This window comes from Macrotis lagotis, chromosome 5, assembly GCF_037893015.1.
Source record: "Macrotis lagotis isolate mMagLag1 chromosome 5, bilby.v1.9.chrom.fasta, whole genome shotgun sequence".
NCBI classification, from domain to species: domain Eukaryota; kingdom Metazoa; phylum Chordata; class Mammalia; order Peramelemorphia; family Peramelidae; genus Macrotis; species Macrotis lagotis.
Window position 1 is genome coordinate 82,019,036 of NC_133662.1, and position 26,989 is coordinate 82,046,024.

The 26,989-nt window shown below is 35.9% G+C and overlaps 2 protein-coding genes across 3 annotated transcripts in view; one reads left to right on the forward strand and one right to left on the reverse strand.

The window, feature by feature from the left end:
- The first annotated feature begins 337 nt into the window (after positions 1 to 337).
- PM20D2 (peptidase M20 domain containing 2) lies at positions 338 to 25,061 on the forward strand. Its single transcript, XM_074187138.1, has 7 exons — positions 338 to 857; positions 3,391 to 3,539; positions 7,525 to 7,667; positions 11,229 to 11,383; positions 12,673 to 12,808; positions 16,995 to 17,102; positions 17,619 to 25,061. Exons 1-7 carry the CDS (start codon positions 408 to 410, stop codon positions 17,807 to 17,809), a joined length of 1,332 nt encoding a protein of 443 aa, XP_074043239.1. The 5' UTR covers positions 338 to 407; the 3' UTR covers positions 17,810 to 25,061.
- Positions 20,469 to 26,989, reverse strand: part of GABRR1 (gamma-aminobutyric acid type A receptor subunit rho1) — a 118,674-nt gene continuing 112,153 nt past the window's right edge. For both annotated transcript variants that reach the window (XM_074187137.1, XM_074187136.1), the window contains exons 9-10: positions 25,518 to 25,714; positions 20,469 to 23,288 (exon numbers count right to left, since the gene is read on the reverse strand). In XM_074187137.1, coding sequence (XP_074043238.1) covers positions 22,998 to 23,288; positions 25,518 to 25,714 — 488 coding nt within the window. In that variant the 3' untranslated portion in view covers positions 20,469 to 22,997. The remainder of the gene's footprint in view (positions 23,289 to 25,517; positions 25,715 to 26,989) is intronic.

Here is a 26,989-nt window from a genome sequence, read left to right on the forward strand (position 1 = left end):
GCCAGCGCCAGCCGGGCGTGGGGTTGTGTTTCGGGGCCCGAGGAGGTCCGTGGGGAGACTAAAAGCCAGCCAGGAACGGGCACGACAAGCATGACGCTGCCGTTGGCCCTGCGTTCTGGAAGAAGCCCACGACGTCAGGGAGGCGGGTGACCTCGGCCGGCCGCGGTGCCTCCCGCGGAGCCCGCGAGGCATCGGGGTGCCCGGGAAGGCGGCGGACTACATTTCCCAGCAGGCCCATCGGGAGGGAGGGCGCAGGGAGGAGGGAGGAAGGCGGGCTATGATTGAGCGAGCGGCCTGGGGGCGGGGCCGAGGCGGGGCTCCCCGGCTCTTGAAGGGAAAGCTGGCGCGGTCTCCCAGGGAGACGGCGGCGCGGCTCCTGCGCTGGTCCGGACCCGCGGCCGGCCGCCATGAGGCCGGGCGAGGAGCTGCCCGGGGAGGGCGGCAGCGCCGTGCCGGAGCTGGAGCTGCTGAAGCGCCGCGCCTCGGAGTGTATCGACCAGGCCGCCGAGCGGCTGGGGGCGCTGAGCCGGGACATCTGGAGCGAGCCCGAGCTGGCCTACCAGGAGTACCGGGCCCACGGCGCCCTGACGCGCTTCTTCGAGCAGGAGCCGCCGGCCGCCACGTGGGCCGTGCAGCCGCACTACAAGCTGGACACGGCCTTCCGCGCCGAGTGGGGGTCCCCGGCGCCGGGCTCCGGGCGCCCCACGCCGCTGCAGCTGGGCTTCCTGTGCGAGTACGACGCGCTGCCGGGCCTGGGCCACGCCTGCGGCCACAACCTCATCGCCGAGGTGGGCGCCGCGGCCGCCCTGGGGCTGAAGGGGGCGCTGGAGAGCCACCCCCGCTGCCCGCCGGTCAAGGTGAGCCCCGGGAGGGGGCCGGGGTGCGCTCCTGGTGCGGAGAAGCCGAGGCCGGCCCCGGGCCCGGGCCCGGCTGCCAAACGGGCCCGGGCCGAGAACGGGCCCGGGCTGCCTCCGAAAACGGGCCCGCGGCGCTGCGCTTGATCTTAGTGACCGCTTTTATACCCCCAAACTGGAGTCCCCCCGTTGCTTCTGTAAGAACTGGGAAGCATTTTAACAGAGTCTGTTATTTCACTTAGCATCTGTGAATAATTACTCTTCACTTATTCTAAAGTGGAATCCAGCCTTGTTTTGATTAAGGGAAATATGAAAAGTTTCTATTTTTATGGTATTTTTTTAAGGTTATTCTCCCTTGTCTTTTCCCTTACTTTTTTGTTTCTTTTTAGATTTTTGCAGGCTTAAGTGGCTTGCCCAAGGCCACACAGCTAGGTAATCATGACCTGTCCCAGGTCCTCCTGACTCCAGGGCCAGTGCTCTATCTACTGCACCACCTGCTTTCTACCTTTTTGTTTCTGTATCTTTGCCCATTTAGGAAAGGGTTCTTTGTTTCTGAACATGATCACCCCCTTTTTCTTCTCCTTTTTGTTAAAAAAAAACTAGATGGTCAAACAGGCACAGTAGTTTTGAGATTAGCATGGGGCAGATAACAAACATTTAAGCTCTTGCCTTGTGCTAGGGAGAATGCCAAAAACATGCCCTTCCTGTGAAGGAGGTCCCATTCTACCAGGGAAGACCATATACAGATACTCTGTACAAGCTGTGAATGGAAGGGGACCTCCTAGTGAAAACTCTGAGAGACGTCCCAGCTGACTAGAAAAGGCCTTCCTCTTAAGAGGCAGAAGTGATGAGGGAGAGCATTTCAGGCTAACTTAGGATGCCTTGGGAAAAGAGGGCGGGGGGGAGAGCTCAGGATGATCATAAGCTCAGTTTTGGTTATGGTTGAGGTATCAGTGGGACTTTAAGCCCTATCCAAAGGATAATTGGTGAGACTGGAGCTCAGGAGAGACGGAGCAGGATATATAGATCTGGGAATCATGTGCATAAACAGGATAGTTGAACCCAAGGGAGTTCATGGATTTTGAAGGTCTGTGACCAAAATAATAATTTTAAAGAAGTACTCAATCATTTTTGCATAATTTATAGGAATCCTATAGTTCTCAAACAGTAAAAACTTTCAATTTTAGAAAAATTGTCATCTTTCCTATATGGTAATAGCTATAGTGATCCAGGGAGGGACATTATTCATAAGCACACACACACACACACACACACATATACACATATTTCAACTTTGTTGTATTTCCTTTTTAAGGTAGAAATCTTGTCATTTTTTTCATCTTTGTATCTCCAGGTATCTAATAAATGTTTGTTGAATGATTTTAGACCTTAAGGAGCCTTCCATTTTTCAATGACATTTTTCCTGACTGTTTGAAATTGTATATTTTGAAGAAAGTATTAAATATTAAAGTAAAATGTTTATTCTGTAAAGTTCTTTTTTGTTTAATTAGGTGTTTGGTGACCAATAAATATGCCTGATTGAACTGGTGGAAACGAATTAGTAAGTTTGTGTAATTGGTCATTTCTAACTGTGGTATTTAAGATTGTTTAATGCATTTCTAAAAATAGTTTATCTTGAAACTTATTAATGAGGTAGATAGAAGTCATGAGATTTTAATTTTAGTCCCAACATTACCCTAGCCTTTAGACAACTCACTCTATTACCTGGGTTTCTTTTTCTTTCCCTGTAAAATGATACTTGTCACCTACCTCACAGGGTTGTTGTGAGGATTAACTAATAAATAATTATAAAATTCTTTGCAAATAATTTGCTTATTAATCCTAAATTACACAATGCCCCTGGCATATCCCACCAATGGCCAGTCATTTAATCTATCATTGCTCTAGGCCAGAGGTGCCAAACTCTGCCAAACCAAGTATAACCCAGTCAGATTAAAACGTAATTAGGAAATATTTCATAAATAAAAATACAATACCACGTAGATAATGTTTTTCTGTGAGTTTATAAATCCATATGTTGGCCTCATAAATCTTTTCTATGAGTTTGACACCTTGGCTCTTGGCAACCCATCAAGACTTTAAGTTTGCCCAGAAAGTACTGACCGCAACTGATCTGCATGGAAAAGAGTTTTACTCATGTAAGAATTCTCTATACTTATGTAGAAACGAGGACTGGACCTGTGATTTCATATCTAATATTTAGTCAAGAAAAGTTGCAATAAAGGCTTTAAAGACCTGAGTTACTAAGTTTTAGTTCTTTTTATCATATGCATTTCAGACAGAAAATTTCTAATATAATCTGATCAAATTGGTATTCATGTGAGTGCTTTTGTTTTGCAATGTAAATTAAAGTGTAACTTTTTAAGTATCAAAGGTCTCACAGTAGTTGTATGTTAGAAGTTTAAGTAGTTTGAAGACTAAATAGTGAAGTTGATTCTCAACGAAGGTTTACTAGGAAACTATGCTATTTGGAGGATAAATGTTTGGGCTTTTCTGACCCCTGTGTCTCTTCTAGATCATTGTCCTGGGCACTCCTGCAGAAGAAGAAGGAGGTGGCAAAATTGACTTAATTGAAGCTGGAGCTTTTAAAAATCTTGATGTTGTTTTTATGGCTCATCCATCACAAGAAAATGCTGCTTACCTACCTGATGTGGCTGAACATGAGTAAGTGAGGAAGCTGAGGAAGAAAAGAATTTAGGATGTTTTTGATTTAGTGTTTGAATTTCAAAATGTTTATATTTCCTATATTTTATCTCAGTCTCTCTAGGTGTGTGTGTCATTGTGTGTCTGTTATATCCTAAAGAAACAATTTCATTTTTTATATCCTCATTCCCTTCCACATACTCTTAAAGAGGTCAGTGATCTCATTGGTTATGAGTATTCCCTCCAGTGTTCAGGTCTTGCCTTACCTTGTTCAGCTTTTAATCACATCCTCCCATAAGTTTGCTGAAAGAAGTCCACTCATTGAGCTGGAAACCTTCCTGATTTATGAAGCATATAGGCTGATTGCCAAAATATTGCTCACATGTGCTAATTAACTACTTCATCTGTTTTGAGTGCACATTTCTCTGATAATATATTTTTACTCGAACTTCCTTCTGAAACTTCTTATTATTTGTGAACCTACTCATATCCACTACACACCTCTTAGCACTGCCTGCTGTGAATTTAAGTAGGTCACGTATTTAACAAAGGTGCTTTTTAGTTTCTTTCAATCTCCTTTTGACCATCCCCTTTATTTTCCTTTCCAAGGACAATGTGTGATCTCTCGCTAAGAACTTTTAATTTCTCTTATAGTTTCATTTTTTCATACAATTCATTTACTCCAGTAGTATGTCCACTTCATGGTCATTTGACAAGGATCTCATTTTTCAGATACCGATAACTAAATTAAAATGTATCATCATCTAAGAATTGGGGTTCATAGCATCTTGTGCTATTTTTTTTTTGCCATTGTCACTGTAGTAGAGAGCTACACTAGACAGTTTGTATTTTATCTTTGTTTCATGGATTGTTAGGCCCAAAGAGTCCATCAAGTGGCCAGCCAGTTGGTGGTGAGCTTCTTTATTCCACTACGTTGGGAAATTGTTATTGGCGTCATATTTAAAGAAATAGCCAGAGCTTTTGTTTTCTTGGCCAAGCATTTAGGAAGTCAAGGTCAACTCCATGCGACAAATAGGCATCAGAGGAGAGGGCTTTGTGGGGAGGCTTTGCAAATAGTAGGCACTTTATATTAAAGAAATTGTTCTATTGTTTAGCAATAGATTTTCTGAACCTACATTTAATGCTTTTCAATAAAGGTCATTTTAGTTTTCCTTTTTTAAATTAAGCTTTTTTCATAAGAAGGCTTATATAAACATTAAAATACTAGGGTGTAAAACTACTATATAGGAACCCTGAAATAGAAAAATTTTCTGTTGGTAGTCTGTTTTATCTATTTAAGGCAAAGGGGCTAAGAGTGACTTGCCAAAGGTCACACAGCTAGGCAATTATTAAGGACTGAGGCTAGATTTGAACTATGTCTTCCTGACTCCAGGGCCGATGCTCTATCCACTGGGTAGCTTATTTTAAAGTAGATAATGAGTGCATATTGACTTTCTGGAAAACCATCCAATCTTAATACAAACATCTTAAAAATCATTGTTTTAAATTTCTCTATGTAACAATATAGAAAGTATGAACTCTTTACACAGTATAGTATTGCATATTGGTAGAGACCTCAGAGATCATTTAATCCAAACTTTGTCATTCTACAGAGAAAGGAAATGAGGTGCAAAGAAGAGATTAAGAGATCTGGCAAGGGAAACACAGGGATTGAGTTGGACAGCTGACTAAAAAGCAGGCCTTATGACTGCATTTTTCAGTGAACCAGACTAGTTCTGTGCAGTCTGTATTGAAGTGTTCAGAAGGAAAAAGGAAAATTGAAAAAGATTTATTTCAGAAAAAAAGTTCAGCTACTTATCTACATTAAAGACATGTATGATAATTTTTGTCCAGGAAGATGCTATAAATTCTATCATTAGTAAGGATTACTCTTAAAAGATTATAATGATTAGCTCTTATTATTTATTAGTGTCATTTTTCATGTGTCCTTTATAATAAAGTTGCCATTGATATTAGTAAAATACTGAGCTTTGGCACTTGAAACATTCATATAAGAGAGCTCCATATGAAGAAAGGTCTCACTCTGACATAAATGTTTAACAAACCTGAAGATGATTAAATACTTTTTTAATTTTAAAAATTACTGCTGAAATAAAATAACCATTAATATAGTTTTCTCTCCATTCATGTTTGTGGTGTTTTTATTAATGGTTTTGAGAATTAGTCTGAACAACTGGTATTAGGATATTTTCCATGGAAAGTTTTTTTGGTGTGGGTTTTTTTTTAAACACCCTTCCAAATAAATGTCTTGACAAGTGTTTTTTCAGTTTTTCAGAATAAGAGAATAGACCTATTCTCTTATTCAGCCAGCATTCATCAAAGGCCTACTGTATGAGCACTGTGAGGAGATTGAAAGATTCAAGAATACTCAAACCTTTCTAGTCACTGCTTCAAACTACCATAATAAAATCATGTACCTGAAGGTTTTTTTGCTAAAGGAATATTTGGGAACAACCTAGAAATGATATGACATTTCTAGGGACTCAAACATTTAGTTCATTTCATTGATTAAATCTAATACTATCCTAACAGTTTGATCCCACTTTTGAAATATCCTTAAATAGATTGTTTATCCAAATGTTAAAAGATTTTCAGCTATGTCATCTTTAGACATTTTGGAGGAAAATAATGATATATTTAAATATTAGATAAATACTAGAACACATGGTCAAGTATTTGAAAATAGTATTCCCTGTAAATTTGTAAATAAATGAATTATATCTTTTAAAGTATTTGCTGAGCATACAGGCAGTTTGATTGCTTTTCTTTGCCAAAACCTTTTTATTCTGATAGTAACTAAGCAACTAATCTTGGTAAGAAAACCATTTGGAAGTGGAATAAGTCTTTTATAATATCTCAAGGTATTATTACTGAAAGAAAAAATTGTTTAAATTTGGGTAGATGAAAAAATTTCATAAAAATATGAGGTAAACTAGGTTTTTCCCAGAATTATGTTAGTGTTGCAGGTGAGTTCATGGTAAGGATTAGTCAAAATTATGAATTTTAGGAGTAATTTTTATTGATTAGATTTATAAAATACATCTCTTAAACATCATCTGTTAACAAGCATGAAAAATGGAAAGAAAACTATTCTAGCAGTCAATCATTTTAACTTTAGAATGTTTAAGTGGTAGTTTCTCTTTTTTTTAAATTTAGTTTATTTGGAACTTAAACACCAAAAAAGAGTATTTTCATACCATAGCAAAACACAAAAAGAGAAAATCCTTGTTACAAATAAAGGCAATGAAATGAAACAAACCTTCATGGTGACCTTGTCTAAGAATCTCTGTTACCTCTGTCAAAACTTGGTTATGTGCTTTCCATGGGTTCTTTGGTCATTGCTGTTGTTCTTCTATGAATTATTTTCTTATTTTTATTTAATTGCCTCAATTCTTATGACTCAGGATTCTCTGAAACCATTTCTGATCATTTCTTAAGGTTAAAAAAAAATCCTTGTATTTATATACTGCAATTTGTTCACCCATTCCCCAGTTATCTAAGAAGCAATCAAAGGCACCCATCTTAGATCCTAGTTCTTTTCTCCTCCCCATCCCTCCTTTTGGTTTCCCTTCAGTTTTGGATATGACTGGGTTTTATCTGATGTCTACTTCCCTAACCCCTCAATCTTTTCTAAATTCTTCTCACAAAGTGTGCCTATTTCTTGATTGTATATTTTTAACATATTTATGGTCCACTCCCTTAACCTGTTCCTGGCCCTTCATATCAAAAGTTATAAAATTCATGGGTAGTATTCTGTATGTTTATAGGAATAGGGTCTGGACATGTGACTTCATTGAGATAAGGATCTCAGGTGAGGAAGCTCCCTCTAGCAGTGATAATCAGTCTCTTTTCTACAACTTATATTTCTAGAGAGTTACAGCATTTATGAATTTATTATTGGGTGTTTTCCTAAATAACTGCTTGGGACTTTTTTTACTTCATAACAAATAAAGAAAATAAATAACAAGTGATACTTATTTCCTAGTGTAACTGTGAAATACTATGGAAAAGCTTCTCATGCTGCCGCTTATCCTTGGGAAGGTCTGAATGCATTAGATGCTGCTGTTCTTGCATACAATAATCTGTCAGTTTTAAGACAACAGATGAAACCTTCCTGGAGAGTCCATGGTAAGAATGTCAATACTTCTTTTATGTAGGGAATTGTACTTATACTCAGTTGGTATTTAATAAAATTTTAATAAGAATAATTTCCCCAAATGTTTATTAATTTAAGTGTTGGTAAAATGAACTCTTTTCAGCAAGAACTTATTTTCAGAAATGCTTCCAATGGGAGACTGACATGGTCTGACTTTAAATATTTTTGGAAAGGTCATGGTTTCTGAGTTCAAATATAAGACACTTATTATCAGTGTAACCCTGGGCAAGGGTTGTCTGCCTCAAGTCCTTCAACTGTAAAATGGGTAAAATAATGGCACTTTGCTTCCAGGATTTGTAAAGTACTCTGCAGACCATGAAGTGCTATGTAAATACTAGTTGGTGGTGGTAGTAGTAGTAGTAGCAGCAGCAGTTTGGATATTATTTACTCATTCAGGGGCTCAGTTATTATCTGTATGTAGTATGTTAAAGGGAGATAATAAATTTTTCAGTCAAGACTTGAGTGTATCTCTGGCAGAGCTGGGGCACACCTGCAGTCACTGGAAAGCATGAAGATTGTTTTGCTACAGGATAAGAAATTTTGTAGTGAAATGCAGATGTGCTTTATGTTTATTTCTGCCAGTGCCAAATTCAAGTTGATACACAAAATTTCAGTTGGTGTCTTTATTGAAAGAAATAAAAGAGCCAGAGGAACATTTTTCCCCATCTCCCAATTAGAAGAGGAAATCAGATTTTCCTTGGGGAAAAAAAATGAAATAAATAATGCATGGCTGTAGATGTCTATAGTCAAATACATGAAATGTGGATATTAATGAAGGTGAACCACAAGAGGAAAATCAAGTCTTAAGGAGGCAGAGGAAAATTTTGCCTGTGATAGGTTAGAGCATATCCAAATGTGAAAAGGAGATGAGAGAAGAAAGCTTGGAGCTATATAGTAGACTATGGACTTTTCCCTCAGAGGATAGTTATAACTTTTGAGGAAGCATGATAAAGTTTTTAAAAGTTGAGCAATAAGTGAAAAACTTCAGATTTTGAGGTAGTTGTTTTTAAATCATTACTGATTGATATAAGGGAGAAGAAGGCTGAAGTAGTTTGGGGAGGGGGAGGAGTGGGTAAGCCTCTGGTTTGGAAGATGGTTTCTGAATAAAGGATTTGGATTCCTGAACCAGGAAGATAGTGACCAAAGATAGAGGGAAACTAATAAGGACCAGCAAGAAACGTGTTGGTGCTCTTGCAGAGGTTTAAAAACTGAATATAGAGGAAGAAAAATAGTAATAATCATTTTTTAGGCTATTTTTTGCTAAGTACTTGATAGGTGCTAAAAGCATACAAAGACAGAAATGAAATAGACCCTGCTCTCAAGAAGCTTAGTATCTGTTAAGGGAGACAAGTAACATATATACATATATATATATATAATATATATATTATATATATATATGTATATATGCAGCTGATAAGATGTAAGCAATTGAGGAGGAGGGGAAGACTCAGGAAATGGCACTTGAATTGAGATTTGAGCTGTGGAAGGAATGCATCCAAGGCCCAGGACATGGTCTGTACAGAAGCACAGGGACTGCAGATGGGAGGTCATAGCAACAACAAGGCCAGCACTGCTAGATCATGGTTTACGTGAAGGAGAATAAGGTGTAATATTCTGGAAAGAGTGGGTTGGAGGGTGGTGAAGGGCTTTAAGTTACCAATATCATAAGGAAAACTTCCTACCTGTATCTAATAAGCCATATATCATAGAGAATAACAGTTGGAATGTAAGAAAGATCAACAAAGAGGGCCAGTAATTCAAAGGAGACAAGACAACCATCAAGAAGGTCTGTCTGTGGTTTCAGTGTCTGTACACAAATGGCCAAAGTATGTGTAATGTTTAAAATGAGCTAGAAAACTTAACAGGTAAATTTGGTTTTATAAAAGTATCACTGAAAGCTAGTGGGATGGTATATTGTTAGGAAAGTAGAATAAGAACACATTTGGAGTCAGAAGAAATTTACATTCAAATTCTAATAGTTATATGTGGTCATAGTCGTCACTTAATCTTTTTTTGAGTCTACATTCCCTCATCTTTAAAATGGAATGATCCCATAGTGCTTTTCCTCATAGTGACTTGAGATTAAAGTGAGAATACATTTAAGGTGTTTTGCAAACTTTAAATTTCAGCTATCATTGAACTCAACTAGAATATTGCTACTAAATAGGAAACACTGAGTACATTAGTGTGACTGGGTCAAAAGACTGAAAGTGTAGTCTGGGACAAGATTTTGAAAAGTCTTAAATTCCTAAGGAATGTAGGCTTTATTCTATGAGTAAGATTTTTTTAGCTGGAAATTGACTCTAATAAACATTTAAAAGAATTTTTTAAAATGTTATCTTTGGTTTTACATCATCTTCCTTTCCAAAAAGATCTTTCTTCTCAGAGAGCATGCAAAGAATAAAAAAAAAATGCAGGGGTGGGGATGGGGAGCAGTTAAGCAAAAATAAGTAAGATAAATTTTGTATAACTATGTGATGTTCTACATCCAAAGTCCCCCACCTCTACAATAGAGGGAAGAAGGTTCATTTTCTCTTCTTTTCTTCTGGTTAAACTTGATTTTTATAATTACACAACATTTGGTGTCAGACTTACCATTCTTTCATTTGCATCCTCAGCCCTTAGCACACTGGTTAGCACATAGCAAATACTTAATAATTGCATGTTGTCTGATTAATAATGGTTACTGAATAAATGATATTTCTTTGTCTTGCTAGCTGTCAGTACTTAGTAATCTTTCCATTAATATAACTTCTTGTTGTAAAAAATTGTCTTAAGTGATTGGTATGTCACTTTCACATGGTAACAGTATTCCAGGTATTAAAAAAATTAGCATCTCTTCACATGCTCACTAGAGCATTATTACTTTTATAGACCATAGAGCACAGAACTTGGACCCAGAAAAACTCAGTTTATACTCCAGCTCCATTGTGGAGTCATTTGTGACCTTGAACAAGTCCTTCTGCTTCTCTTGGTTTTAGTTTCTTCATTGATACAATCAAAGGCTTAGAGTAGATGACCTAGTCTCCATTTCCAACATTCTAATTAGTCCCATTGATATGTCTGATTTTGCTGCCTAAAGTATTGAATTAACATTCCAACAACAGTAAAATTTTGCTAAATACAGAGTAAATAATATAAAATATTCTTGGTTGCAAGTTGTTTTCACTAATCTTACACATAGCTTTGTTATAAATTTATGATCAATTATATTTCCAGAATTCACTTAAAGATAAAGGGTAAATTATTTTTAAAATTGATCCTTTGTGGTATAAACTCCTTCCAATGTTCATAGGAAGATTTGGACTTATACTCAGCCATTAAATTTTCTTCTGCTTGAATGGAAAATTACAATTAAAGTAACAGTACATATAACTTTCAAAATCTTTTACAATTGGGCTTTCTATGTCACTAATAACTTTAAATCTTTTCATATGAATATTAGTAGAAAAATTTATAGTTACAACTTACATCATTGCTTTTAGCAATTTTTTTATTTTACTTTATTCTAATCACTTGATTTTTTTTAGGTATAATTAAACATGGTGGTGTGAAACCTAATATCATTCCCTCATACTCTGAATTAATCTATTATTTACGTACACCTTCAATGAAAGAGCTTCCAATTTTGACAAAAAAAGCAGAAGATTGCTTTAAAGCTGCTGCTTTGGCTACAGGATGCACAGTAAGTATTAAGAACTAATCCTTTTTTTAAATTAGAAGTGTTTGTAAGGAGAGAGAGTATGAAGGAGGAAGGACCTTGGTTTTTCTCTGCATTTTAAACAAAAAATATTTTGCAAGATAAATGGAGAAGAGAATCAGGTTATATGATTCTATTAACATAATTATGTAGTTGTTTACATCTTGATTTGTTTCTTATGAATTTTTCATTTTCAGTTTCAAAGAGTATTAAAAGTATAAAAAAGAATATTTCCTCAGTTATCTCTCATTTGCCATGCTTAGAAAAAAAGTATTTTAAGTTTTAGTAATAAATTATTGAGAAGTTCTTAGAAGGACAGTTAAATACTTCATTTATGATAGCTATAAAAATTAGTGGTATTTATTGCTTCTTATCATCCTTGACATGGTAAAAGCTATTAAAGGAAACAAATCATTGGCAAAAGCTGATTTTTTTTTTAAGTATTTGGGGTAAAAAAAGTTCATAGATGACATATAGTAAGCATCGGGACTTTGGAATTAGAAGGGGATGCCTTTTTATTCTGTGGAAGAGGATTTTATTTCTGATATCAGATCAGTAAATATTTACTGATTACCTAACATAAGATTTTGGCATGAATGCCAGTTACTACAGTCATCCTGAATTTATTGCTTAGGAGGGACAAGTTATACTTTCTTGAACTGTTATCCAAATTATATATTAAGTACTAAGAAGTAATGGACACACTAAATGCTATGGTCCTGAGGAAGAGTACAGCTTGAGGAGTTATTTAATTGTTATTAATATTTGTTATTTCATATTTCTCATTTAGACTCAGACTCAAGTGGTCCTTGAAGGAAGAAAAGGAGTCAACTGGGTAGAGTGGAATAGTGAGGGTATTCTAAGCAAGGGAATATATTCTTTCTGGTAGATAGACAACAGGAAATAAATTGACTGGATTAGCTAGGAAGGGATAGGAAGGCAAATTTACCTCTTAGAAAACTATTAAGAGGAGAGAATTAAGTGGTATCACCTCTAAGGATTCCCATGATCTGAATGCTAAGAGATATCTTTATCATCCTTATCATGAAGCATTGTATATACTAAAGTATATATTTGAATGTCCTCAAGGCCGGAGATCATATCCTAGGGGTAGATTATATGGTGCAGTTAAGCTAATAACAGCTCCCCACAAAGCCTTGCAGTATGGTGGAAGTAGAAGTGCTTATTAACTTCAATGATTTGAAAAAGTTGTTCCAATTCCATTTTTGTCTTTTTTTTTCAAATTGTGTTTAATAATCATTTTTTTTTATTAGGTAGAATTAAAAGATGGGGTACATGACTACTATAATGTTCTTCCTAATAAGAGCCTCTGGAAAACTTACATGGAAAATGGGAAAAAACTGGGAATAGAATTTATTTCGGAAGATTCTTTGTCATATGGTTCATCAGGTAATTCTAAGATTGCTTATATTATTTATTTGGCTATTGAAAAAGATCATTATCTCCTCTCCCTCTCTTTTGGTCTGGACCTGTCATTTAATCTGAGTATGATGCTTCTTTTGAGGAACTTCTTTACAAATGCAGATGAGCAGCTGTTCTGCAAACCATCTTAACAGTTCTCTGGTCAACTTTTTAAATGTTTCTAAGGGACTAGCTCTCTGAACCTTGGGTTTAAAGGGCCCCTGTGTCATAAGTGGGACTTGAGCCTTGGTGTTCCTAACTTAAGGCCAGTCTTCTATCCATTTTATCAGAGCTATCTACTATATAGTGGGGAAAAGAAGGAATTGTTAATGGAAGGGAATGTTTCCTTTCAAATTTTTGAGAAGTTGAAGGTTAAGGTTAGTTAACTTTAAGTTAAAGTTAAATTCAATTTGAGAAATTGAAGTTAAGGATAGAGGGAAAGCAGATGGACCCCTTTGCAAATAGAATGCTGGAAGAGTTACATTTTATTTTTGGAAGTTGCTATATATAAGTGGCTTTTTAAAAAATTGCAGATTGTTATGTTAATGACATTTGATTTAGCTAATTTTCAAGTGACTGTATTGAACTAGACATCTCTAAATGTTCTCTAATGCTTATGATTGTGAACTACTTAAAAAAGAAAAGGAAAACTTTTAACAGGTTGTTCTTAATCCTCTTTATAAACAAGCAAGGTCATTGCCAGGGCAGTGCTTACTTAGTTGTATAGGGTATTGTTTATATTTGTATTGGTTTGTTGCTAGGATAAAGAACTTAACAAAGGTTTTCAAAATAATAGAGATACTTTGAAGTTGCTTTTTAGATTTTTCTACTATATCTAGTGTGCCATTATACTGAGAGAAGTCTTAAAACAGTGTGATCTGAACCTACAAGCTATGGTTTTCAGGATTTAGTTAAAGATACAGCTTAAGGAAACACCTTGAAACCTTAGCAGTAAAATGACTTTAGCAGTTATCTTTGTATAGAAGTTATTTGAGTATTTAATTTGCCAGGTGGTTGTCTGTTTTTAATTTTTTTTATCTCTGAGGATCACTTCTTACTTATATTACTTAGTACCACCTTATATTTATAAAACAACTTTACTTTTAATAGCTATGAAGATGAATATTTGTTAGAATTTTGAATTTTTCTGTAATTTTTTGTTTACTCCATCTTCTCTTTTTTCTTTCTGATCAGTTGGACTTCATAATGATGAATTTTCCAAAAATTCTCAGGGTAGGTCAGGGGAAGGTGGTAACACTAGAAAAAAATATATATATAATGCCCAAAACATGTATATCTGATTGTCTTCCTCACTTCTCCCTAGTTTTTCATTTTGGGGAGAAGAAACAACTCGAGCAGATATCATTGAGACCTGACATTTTTATGGTGCTTTATGGCTTAACAATCAGATGAAAACAAAAGACCTTCCATGTCCTTTGTTCTACTTCAAACAAAGATTCTGCAATAAATCTATTTTCTTGTCTAGATGTTTTGCTTCTAGTATCAGAATTTTGTCGGTGAAGTTATAAGTTATATACAATAAACTATTTACACTGGTACCCAACCTATAATTGTCTTTATAATCAATTTTGATTATGAGTTATTTGGCTAATGGGGAGAGGCTTGGAGGGGTTTTTTAGATACTTATCTCAAACATCTACCTTATGATCACTGGACTAGTTAATAACAAAAACTAAACTGGAACCCATTCTCTGTATTCCCATCTTTTGATATCTTCTTTGTCAAGTTCAAACCTTATCTCACTTAAACTTCTCAAGATAATCCTTGTTCTTCTTTCCTTTGACCTCATCTATGTTTATTTTACTCATCTGAGCTGTCTCTTCCTTGAGCTTGTCCTCTTCTCCCAATATGCATACCCTAGAAGCCCCATTATTGCTCCTTACCCTTTCTCCTTTTAAAAAAATTTAATTAAGGCAATGGGCTTAAAGTGACTTGCCCAAGGTCACACAGCTAGGCAATTATTAAGTATCTGATATTGGATATGAACATAGGTCTGCTTGACTCCAGTGCTCTATCCACTGTACCACCTAGCTGCTCCATTTCTTCCTTTCTCCTGCTTGAGCCTTCACCATGTCAGAACCTTCCAAATCCTCCCCCCACCCTCCAGAAGCCAAGAAGAGTCCGTGGGGAGTCCACATTATTGGTCCTTTGGAACTCTCAGTGCATTTTCCCCCTGGAATATTGGTAATATGCTTTGTACTTCAGTATCTATTTAATCCAGAAGTATATTGAACACCATTTTTATACAAGATACTGTATTAAGTACTCAAAGCACAAAAGGAAAACTCAAGGTGTTATATACTACTGAAAGGATGCCACATATACCAATGGAAATTGGTAAACACCCCTATATACATACATATACCCATAAATACACACAAAGCAAGTCCCAGAGGATTCCAGTACTAACAGGTAGGGGGAATATCAGAACATCTTCATGTAGTAGGAATCTCCCAAACTATATAAGTTAAAACTCTAGCTCTGTGAGGGAAGATTCCATTTCAAACAAAGGGAATGAGCTGTATAGAGGCACTGGATGCAGGTGATGGAATATAATGTCTGAGGAATAGCTGTTTGACCATTTTTACTGGAAAATAGAGTGCATAAAGGGTAGTAAATATAGAATAAGACTAGAAAGTCAGGTTATGAAAAACTTATTTTTCCTAGAATCAGTAGAGAACTGAAGTATATGCATGAGTATATGCACAAGTATGCATGACCTAGTCAGATTTGTGTTCAGGAATGGCACTTTGCCATCTCTGTGGAGGCTGAATTAGAGAGGAACAACTTGGTGTAGAGATGGGTTATTGAATAATCCAGGTCAGAGATGATGAGGGCCTGAACTGTGTGAGTGGATCAAAGGTGGTGTTTGTAAGATCATAGCTCACTGATTTAGACCTGGAGGAAACTTAAGAGGTCATCAGGTCTAGTTTATACTCCTCCCCTAACATATGCATATATCATTTTACAAATGAAGAAAGAGGTATAGAGAGGCTCATTGAACAAGTTATCCTGAGACACTAGTAAGTGGAAGAGGTGACTTCAGATTCAGAAGCTCACTAGTCACCATACCATACTTCTGAGAGGAATCAGGGGTGGAACTGACAAATCATAGGATTTGGAAGGTGAGGCAAGAATCAAGTTTGTAAATATAGCTGATTAGAAGGAAGAAGGTCCTTTCCACAGAAATAGGGGATTTTTTGAGGATTAATAGGTTTTGGGGAAAGGCCAGCATGAGTTCTTTTGGATGTGTTGAGTTGGAGGTGCCTATGGGATATCCAGTTGGAAATGTCTGGCAGATAGATGGTAAAGTAGGAATGGTGATGAAGGACCGAACCTCTATATTTAGAGGCCATCTGCTTGGAGTGGATTGAACACATGGAGCTAAAATTAATTTCAGTGAAGAGAATAGACATATATCTATCATATATATATATATTTTTTTTTTGAGAGAGAAGGCATATATTCATAAATAGAAGGCAGGGACAGGATGATGATCCTTTAAAGAAGATTGAAAGGAAATAGTCAGACTTGGAGGAGAACCAAAAGAATTGTCAGAAAAGTCAAGGGAGGTTAGATTGTCTTTGAGGAAAAGGAGTGGCCAACAGGGTCAAAAACTCTACAGAAATCAAAGCACTGAGAAGAAGAGGTCATTGGATTGGGAAGTGTGACTTCATGGATAAATTATAGTTATGGGAGAAATGGGGAAGAGGGAAAGTAGAAGCTGCATTGCAAGGAATTAAGAATAGAGTGGCAAGTAGGGAAATGGAGGCTGAGCCTCACCTAAGCTAACCACTGCTTATGGAATTTGGACAGTCTTTAAAGGACTGACCCAGAAATATAAGCATTTGGTATCCATGTAGCCAGGTGCTCTCCCTGTTTTGCCTAATAACTATACTTTGCACTGTAGTTGTGGTTCTGGGCACCAACTCTTAGAAATACCCAGGCCAAGTTTTTATCCCATGTTCCAATTTGCTTTATTTTTCCCACCACTAACTCTTGAACAGTATGACTTTTGTCCTTTTGAAAAATGTGCCCTCTTGCTTTCACCATGAATATATTTTCATGTCTGAATTTAAAAATTAGTTTTTGATTATAGTTTAACTAATTCAAATACTTTTCTAAATACATCTCTTATTTTGTATGTTCTAAGGTTCCACTGACTTTGGAAATGTTACTTTTGTGGTTCCTGGAATTCACCCCTATTTTTATATTGGTTCTGATGCACTGAATCATACCGAGCAGTATACTGAAGCTGCAGGTAAGGGTATCTGATGTGAGTATGTCATTTTAGGAGGTAGAGTAAAGAAAAGAATTATTGGTATAAATAAACTGGTATTTATGGAGTACTTTATGATTTGCCTAGTCTTTAATGAACATTATTTCATTTAATCCTTATCACAATCTTGGGAGGTAGCTACTATTATTATCTCCATTTTACAGATGAGGAAACTGAGGGAGAGAGAGAGAGAGACAGAGAGAGACTAGCCTGGAATCACACAGCTAGTAAAGTGTTTTGAACCAGGTGTTCCTGAATCCAGGACCAGCTCTCTGTTCATTGGACTGCATTGTGTGTGTGTGTGTGTGTGTGTGTGTGTGTGTGTGTGATGTGTTTGAGCATTTATTCTTATTTTCAAATGAATATGTTTTCTCCCCAGTAGAGTATAATTTCTTCAAAGTAAGAACTGTCCCATTTTTTTCTTCAGGTTTGTAGTGCCTGTCAGATAGTTGACACTTCAATGTTTGTTGGTTGAGTTTTTTCCCTTCCACCCTCTAGGATCTCAAGAAGCACAGTTCTACACTTTGCGTACTGCTAAGGCTCTGGCGATGACGGCACTAGATGTAGTTTTCAAGCCCGGTTTGCTAGAAAGTGTCAGAAAGGACTTTAGACTTAGTCTCCAAGAAGAGGAATTTTTGAATACTACAGAACAAAACCAAGACCTTAGCACAATGTGTGAATCACGTTAAGAATCCATTAATGAGGTAGGACAGGATTGTTTTTTGTTTCTCTAGGAGCAAGTTTCTGGTACTTTGAAATTGGATGACATAATAAGAAAGGAAAATATTTTACCTCATGTAATCTAAAATAAATTTTCATAGATCTGTATTTCATGAGTGTTTAAATGTACTGGAAATTGACATAGTTGGAACTTAGTATCTCAGTACTCAATCCTCCAACACATATGACAGTTATGTTATATAGACAGTTGCAGATGTGTATATATGGTATTGCAAAGGTGAATGTTGAAAAGAGTAAGGTTTAAAATTTAATGTTCAATAGAATTAATATGTTTTTGGAAGCTGTAGGTTCAAGATAGTATATTTTTTACTGTTAAATACATAAATAGTCTCTTGTAGCCTTATTTTTAGAGATATATGATGTACATTAATTTTGTGTGAATTTTTTTTCAAAAGGAGAGGAGAAGGAGCCAGGAAAACTTGTATGTACTGTGAATTCTGTGAATTGTTAGCCTTGGTGTTCTACTATAATGATAATAATACTTCATCTGAAATAGAATCAATTAGGAAGGACATTGGACTTGTGTGGTCAAGTCTTAATCTTTTTGGATTTCTATTTCTTTATAAAAGGAGGGAATTGAATTGAATTCCTAGCTCTAGAATTCTATGGTCTATACTCTGTCCCAAATTTAAAGTTCTCCATAAATAGATCTTTTCGATAATAGGATTTCTAGGGTTAGTACTTAAGAATTATATATCGCTTTCTTCACATTGTAGACCTAAAGAAAAACATTTCCCCATTGATTTTTTTTTTATACAGCTGGAGATTTTTTTGACTACTGAGATGAAAACTTTGAGTGAGTTTAAGATAATGAGCTGTCAGTCCTGCGACAGCTACCTATTCACCACTGAAGGACCCTATTAGCACCATCCCTTTTGGGAGTTGGGGTTCCTACTTAACAATTCACTTTTACTTGAATGGACTTTCTTTATTCTGGGATTTTCCTTCAGTTTCCAGCCACCATTGCTTTCCATTACCTTAAGTTTTCCCAGGACAAAAAAATTTTCTACATAATGACTTGTAGGATTTTCCTCCCCATTTTCTCCCACCTGGATATTTAATAGCAGATTGTATGTAGCCAAAATACAATAATATGTAGCCAAGGTACAACTTTTCATTGCTGTAGCCAATGTACTTAGAGGGAAGCCTTTTCCCGAAGGAAAAAATACATTATTTTATTGTATTCTCCAGGCACTAATTATATTCTAGAATACCTCATTCCCTTTTTGAGTTTGTTCCTGGCACCTTCCTTGTCAAGAAGGCTTCTCCTATGACAAATGAATTACTTGAGCCAAACCCCCACATGGAATTGAAATGCTGTCTTTCCACATGGAAAGAAATACTAACATGAACTTCATGTTCTAGTTTATAGGCATGACTGTAACTCATCTCTGTCACCTAATTTGAAATTAGCCTACAGGATCCCCCATGCTGAAAGCTTTTCTCTTTGGAATTTGGTTCCTGTGCCACAGTTCCTTAGTGACCTTCATTCTAAGGGAACAAGGCCACAATCTTTGGATTTTTCATACCAATCTTAAACTTTATTCTCCTGGTTGATAGGTATTTTTTATTTCTATGGTTTGTCATTTTAGAGGACAGAGGAAAGTAAAAAATTAAATAATCTATGAAGTATTTTTAAGCAAGAATGAGTAGGGGGTATAAAGGATCTATTTATTTTTGGTGTGTTGATCCCTTTTTTTTTCTTTTTCTTTTTGGGTAAATTGTATTTGCATTATTTTGAAGGGGGAAAATTATCTGCCTTTTCTAAACTGGTTTGAGCAGTAATATGACTTGAAAAAATGTCATTCCTAATAGATTTAGAGGATATTTGTCATGTGCCCTATTTTACATTTGTAATGATTTCAAGTCAGGAGAGTCTTGTGTTTATATCCTCCTTCTAAGAACATAATTTAAAAAGATACACAGTTTTATTAATTCTCCCACTCCCCTAAATTTAGATACCGGGTAATTCCATTTCAGTGTGTAGAATTACTTTAATTAGCTACACTGAAGTAAATTCATTAAACATTTATTGCAAGTCTATATACAAAACACATATTTATATACTGTATGACAGGCTGAAACTTTTTCCACAATAATTTAAGTTAGTTAGGCATGACTTTATACACTCTTTTCTTTATCATTTGCTTAATATACTTTTTTCCCCCCAGGAAGTACAACTGTAAACTTTGGTTTAGTATGAATTTTGAGTTATCTTGAATTACTTAAACCTAATGTAATTACAGACTCAAATTGTTTTTTTTTGAAAAAAAAAAGCCTAAGGAATTGTGGTGGGATTACTGATTTGAAAACAAGTTCTATGATTCTATATGGAACCTGTAATGACAGAGTATGTTTGTATTGCTTCAACAAACTGAACTGCTTCTCGCCTCACTCCTCCTGCATTTCTGTAGCATTTATTTATAAAAAAAACAAGTTGAATATGAATCACTAATCATGATGGTATTTCCATGTTCCTCAGAATATATTAATGAATTCAAGCCATGGTATTTATTTACAATCCACAAAAAGAGTGTTAATTATTGACAATCTCATTTTGTATTTTAACAATAGTAAATACATATTGCAAATTTCTATTAATCAGCTTGTATTCTAGTTTTTAGAGTAAATTTTAAATAAAATTCTAATAAAAACATGCTAAAATGTATGAGTTGTTTAATGTACTTGGTGGAAAAAATTTATATTTTTTAGAATTATTGTCTAGTTACATTAATTTATGATGATAACATTTCTGTATACATCAAACATATCTATGATCTTTTAAGGAATTATTTTAGAACTTAATGTGTAGGACCTTATGGAGGCGAATTCTCACAAAAAAAGTGAATCCATTGCCCTATTGCTAACTAATCAGTCTTCAAAAGGTTAACTAAGAAGAGTTAAAAAGCATTAAAGTTGTTCTTATTTTTGATGGGTACACAGTGCTCTGGCCTTAGTACTTAAGAGTGGGAGAGGTATATTCAGAAATATATTATTTTTTCCAAATTAATATTTAATCTCAAATTAGCTGCCCCTAGAACATTTTTTCTTAATAACATACATACTTATAGCAGATGACTTTCTTTTCATTAGGGCATTCTTTGTAATGTGTCTCCAAATGAACACAAAGGGTAAGTAAATACACACACACACACACACACACACACACACACACACACACACACAGTGATAGGAAGTACAGTTTATGTTCATTTTAGATTCCACTATTATGGAATCTGTTGACTTGTTTCTAAACCGTCATTTAGAGAATATGAATATCATGTTTTCAGAAAAGTTAGGGAAAATAGAATAATGCTTGATCAAAATCTTTGATTTCAAAAGTGAATATTACTCCTTTTAATGGCAATACATTTTTAAAGTAAAAAGATGTTATCCCACTCTGAGGTTAGATTGAAGTCATGGTAATACAATCACACAATGTTGAATTTTTAAATTTGGGTGAAAAATAAAAAATGAAGCTATAGGGTGACATTTCTTAGTAGGTACTAGATTCTTATCCCTTGGGAATATGAATAGTTCAATAAATGCTTCATAAGGGTGATGAAACTGTGTCAGCGTTTCTCTATTGAAAGCTTGTATACTCTTAATGTTTCCTTTCTCATAAAGCTAAGCTCATCCTTTGACAGTTCAATTAATCAACAGCAGCTATTTTCCTTAAAATAAACACTGACTTCAGAAACAATATAAAACATGAATGTTATTCTTGTGAGTTACAAAAAACTGGGAAGCATTTTCTTTATGGATGAAGAATGAATTGTGTTGCTGGAGATTTGGAATCTTATCCTACTTTCAGGATTTAGCCAAGAGAGACTGTTGCAGTATTATCTAACTGCCAACTAAAACACAGCAGATACTGTTGTCTAGCCTCTTTGTTTAATGAGCCCAAGGAGACAAATAGTCTACAAATAAGTAATTATATGTATACATATGTGATCCTGGAAAAAGAGTTAGCATTTTAAAAAGTTGAGACTGATTCTTAAGTGTGATGCCAGTATATTTTGTCTTTAATAATGCTTCAACCTGTGTGGTGGATGGATCCTGAATATTTTTATCTAAAATAAAATCAGAGAGCTTGAACAGAAAGTGAAATTTAAGTTCAGGGATACCATTGTAGACAAAATCATAATGATAATCAGTATCACTTTGAAAGTAAGTATAGTGCTGCACCAAGAAATTTATTTTTATATGAGAACTGTGTTGCCTGGGTCCCTCTGCCCCCAAGCTATGACTTCCTGATTTAAAGGAAATAAGACATATGCTGCCTCTATGAAGAACACTAGAATTATTTAGCATATACCTGTTGAAATAGGATTTAGTACAGTGTTATTACAACAGAAGAAATCCTTAACTTAATTAGCTTCTACTAGCTTTTTTTTATGGCAGTATTGATGGTTTGCATCAGTGATATGCTCTCTGAAGTTCCCTTTGGTGAGTGGATTTTACAATGAAGTCAGAAGCAGTACATATCTATTAAGAAATCCTCAGCTACATGGAAAGAGGAAGGTCTGTGAAAATACAACATGTAGACAACATGTTTGTGAACATTTATAATAACTTGCAATGACAATGAACTAGGATTCTAAGATAACTAAAAGGACAGACTATATACTACCCTGCTAAAAATTGAGCTTTGGGGGTAGTGATGTCCCCTATTAATGCATTTTAGATATAACTACTCATTTTAAGGAATATGAAAGCATTTATTTGAATTAAGTAATATTTGTAAAAACAGTCAAGGAAATAAGAATTCTATTGCCCAAGTGAAAATGGACTGCAGAAAAAACAAGTATTTTTGCAGAACCAGAAATATGTAAACCCACATCATAGTACCATGTTTTTTTTTTCCCCCAGACTAATTACAGTACTACCAGATGCTGTTGGGTATTATTATAATAGTATAATATACATTCAACCAATGCTTGATAATTGTGATTTGACTTAATGATTGCCTGATATGATATTAATGCCACACATGGTAAGTGTTCTGGGTTCTTTTTATCTTATCCATAGCCCTGAATGAAATATTTTCCCATCATTTTCTTTTAAAGTAGTTTATGTAACTGTTTTTGGAGTGCCTATTGTATAGAGCAGTGAAACCTCAAGAATGACTAACATTTATGAGAAAATGGACCAGTATATTAAATTAAATAAGATGTATGCAGCTGGAAATATTATCCGAGAATACTTATCGATGGCATGGGTGTCGATCCGCATGCTCACATAATTCCGTTGGCTTTTCCTCCTTATGGCATTCCTTTCAGAATTCAGAGCCAGCTGTACCATCATGCGATCTTGCTTATCTCCACTGTCTGACACATAATTTCCTATATCATTCACCTCTCCATCACTATAGCTGTTGTCCATCATCATGGCCCTGGGCTGAGGTATACCACAAGTACAGGAAAGCTGGAACATGATAAAGAGACCAACAGGAAAAACTAATTCAGCGTGATTATACTTAGAGACAAAATGACCACTTCTGCAATTAAAGAATGTTGCATTTCCTTCTTCCTTAAAACAGACACACACAAAACACACACACACACACACACACACACACACACACACACACACACACACACACACACACACACCCTTAAAGGAGTTGTTAACAGAGAATTGTTGACTTAGACCCATAACGATCTGCCAAACACCATCTTTATTAGAATAGCATTCTGATAAGTCAGGTTTCTTTTGGAACTGAGCAGTGGCACAGGAAGTTTTCCCAAACCTGATGCCTACTGTAGCCATGGTGATGTTTCCTAACCCTGTTACCCTTAGCAACTGAAGTGGGAGGGACAAACCCAAGGTGGTAGGTAGACATTTCCAAGCTAATGATGGCACCAATGTTGGTAGTGTGACACAAGTCTTGCAGTGACCTTCTAGGATGTCCTAATACATGATCCCTTCCACATCATGACTTTTCCCACAGCAGTTTCCATATATCATAGGTCAGCATAAGAAATGGGAAATTGGGGGGAGTTTTGTGGAAGTCACAGACAATACACTAAGGCCAGCAAATGACACAAAAAAGGTCAGAAACTCAGAAATGTATAAGATATATGTATAGCATTGTACCTGTCAGCACATTTTATCTTTTAATACCATAATAATTCAGGTATCACTGGTACAAAAGAGGGTCAAAAAATTTAACAGATTTTCCAGATCACAAAGGCACTCTACCCCTAACCCCAGTGATGTGGAAGGGATAACTGTACTTCCTTTGAAATACTGATGCATGCTCCAAGGGCAGCAATTCCAACTGCCATAATTCTTTTGAATAAAATTAGAAGTAAAAAAATGACATGTACTTATCTTTGTTTTATCTCAGTTTTTATTATTCTGTTGGGGAAGTACAATACTATATCAGCTGCTTGAGGGGACGTATTAAAATTAGCTCCTATCCTCAAAGAGATAGTACAATACAGGAAACAACTTTAGTGTGTATAGATAAATGTAACAATTGTAAGAATATAATAGAGAAGACATGAACTTGTACTGTTTAAGTGGCAGCTCATTAGAGAAAGTTTTCTGGCAGACCACAGACTTTGAAATGCAGCTTGAAGGAACAGAGGGACATAAATTTGTAGGTTACACAAGGAAAATATATGCAAGATGTATATATAGATCAAATGGAAATAATATATGTAAAACACTTTATTAACCTTAGACTGTTACATAGGGTGTCCCAAAAGTCTTAGTGAAGTTTTATGCTATTAAAATTTTAATCTATTAAAACTATACTAAGACTTTTGGGACACCTTGTATAAGTGGGTGGTCTCTCTGTGTATGTATTTATATGTACTACTAGTGTTTGTCCAGATTTTGACTTAGAAAGGATTAGAGGATCATAAATATGGAGGGGACCTTCAATATCACTTGTTAAACTACCCACATTTTTTAGATTAGGAAACTGAGAACTAGGGTCAAGTAACTTCTCCAGTGACACACAGACAGTAAGACAGAGTCAAGATACAAAGGTATATTCTCTCATTCTTTCCAGGTCCCATATTTTTTGTATCTTCATATTGTTATTTTGCCTCATTGTACTAAATAGGTCAAAGCAGCAGTTCTGCAAATTTTGGTCTCAGGACCCATTTTTACTCCAAAAGTTCTTGAGAATTCCAAGAGAATTTATGTTTATGTGGGTTTTATCTACCAGTATTTACCATATTAGATACTAAAACTGATATTTTAAACAATAATCATTTATTAATTTTAAAGTAGCAATAACAAACTCAATACGTGTTAACATAAATAAATTTTTATGAAATTAAATATTTTCCAAAGCAAACAAATTAGTGGGAAGAGTGGCATTTGAAATATATTTCTGCAAATATCTTTAATGTATGATTTTTAATAGTAGACAGCTCACTATATTCAATCTGTTGTGATTGTTTTGGTTGAAACATAAAATTCAGTCTCATGAAAATACATAGTTAAATAAGAGAGTGTTTCAGTAGGCAAATAGCATCTTAGTATTATCATGAAAATAATTTTTTTTTAACCTTGAAAGGGTCTTGGGGACCCCTAGGATCCTTGGATCACTGTCTGAAAAACCACTGGGCCAGAGAGAAAATGTAATAACTGATTGCCAATCACAAGCCCAAAGCTTTAATTACACAATGATATCACCTTATCTCGAAGTTCCCTCTCCTTCCTCTCCTGTACGGTGGTCAGGTAGTTCACTGCTGCGTACTCCAATACGGAGAGGAACACAAACACAAAGCTGACCCACAGGTAGATGTCCACAGCCTTGATGTAGGAGACCCGGGGCATGGAAGCATTAACACCAGTGATGATTGTAGACATGGTGAGGACAGTTGTGATACCTGGTAACACACTGATATTCAGTCTATGAACTAAAGAAAGCTCAGTTTGCATTGTCAGAGTTTTCATTAGTTCTTTGCTGCCTCTCATCTGGCTTAAATTTCTGTTTAAAAAAAAATCTCCATTTGTGTTGTGTGGGAGTTATCAGAAATTTTGAAACCTGTCAATTTATTTGTGAGAAACTAGATAAAGTTGCTAAGTGAGGTAACGTGGTAGGAAGAGCACTGGATTTGGAGTCAGAGGACCTGTATTCAAATCCCTTTTTGAAACTCCCTATATAGATACCCTTCAGCAAGTCACTCATTCATCAGTCAATCAATAATAATTAATATTTATGTGACATTTTAAGGTTTGCAAAGTGCTTACTATCTCATTTGATCTCACAATATCCCTGAAAGTTAGATGCTATTATTTTCCCCATTTTATAGATGAGGAAACAGGCTGTGAGAGAGTAGTGATTTTCCTAGGGTTACACAGTATCTGAGGCCACATTTGAACTCAAGTCTTACTGATTCTAGAGCTTAGTGCTCTAATCACTATGCTGCCTGAACTCTCTGGGCTTTATTAAATTATGAGGTTGGATTGGATGATTTCTAAGGCCCATTCCAGTTTTAAATCTATGATTTAAGGTACTTTATAAATGCATTCCTGCAAGGTCTGGGTTGCCTTTCTTGTGTTATTGCTCAGTCATTTCAATCATGTCTGACTCTTAATGATAACATTTGGAGTTTTCTTGGAAAAGATTATGGAGTGGTTTGCCATTTCCTTCTCTAGCACATTTTACAGCTGAGGAAACTTAGGCAAACAGGGTTAAGTAAGTTGTCCAGGGTAAAAGTGTCTAAGGCTAGATTTGAACTCAGGTCTTCCTCCCAGTGCTATATCTATTGTGCCAACAGGAAGAAAGAAAGTATGGGAAGAAAAATGCTTATAATCCAAACTGAACTCTATTGGATTTCACTGATACTTATTTCCACAAATATCCTTCCATCAAGGTAAATGACTCTACAAGCAACAGTCCCTGGTCATATGTTCTTATTAGCTAACAGCTTTAGGACAGTACCCAGACCAGAACAAATACTTGGCCTTGAAATTTTGTTCTTCTCTCCCTTAGCACCAATAATAGCATTGTTCTTTTTGAATATATTTGTTCTTGACTCTTTTGTTGTTGCTGCTGCCCCTGATCCTTTAACTTGAAGCTGTCATCTGTGATCCAGAGATGACTTAGACAGCACAATGAATTTAGAAATTCAGTCTTCACTTCTACCAAGAGAATCCCA

Bases quoted from the DNA above. Each gene is read 5' to 3' on its own strand.
- PM20D2 (XM_074187138.1), top strand. From the start codon at position 408: ATGAGGCCGGGCGAGGAGCTGCCCGGGGAGGGCGGCAGCGCCGTGCCG. The intron at 11,384-12,672 runs GTAAGTATTAAG...TTTTTTTATTAG, and splicing joins CTTTGGCTACAGGATGCACA to GTAGAATTAAAAGATGGGGT. The intron at 12,809-16,994 runs GTAATTCTAAGA...GTATGTTCTAAG, and splicing joins TTTGTCATATGGTTCATCAG to GTTCCACTGACTTTGGAAAT.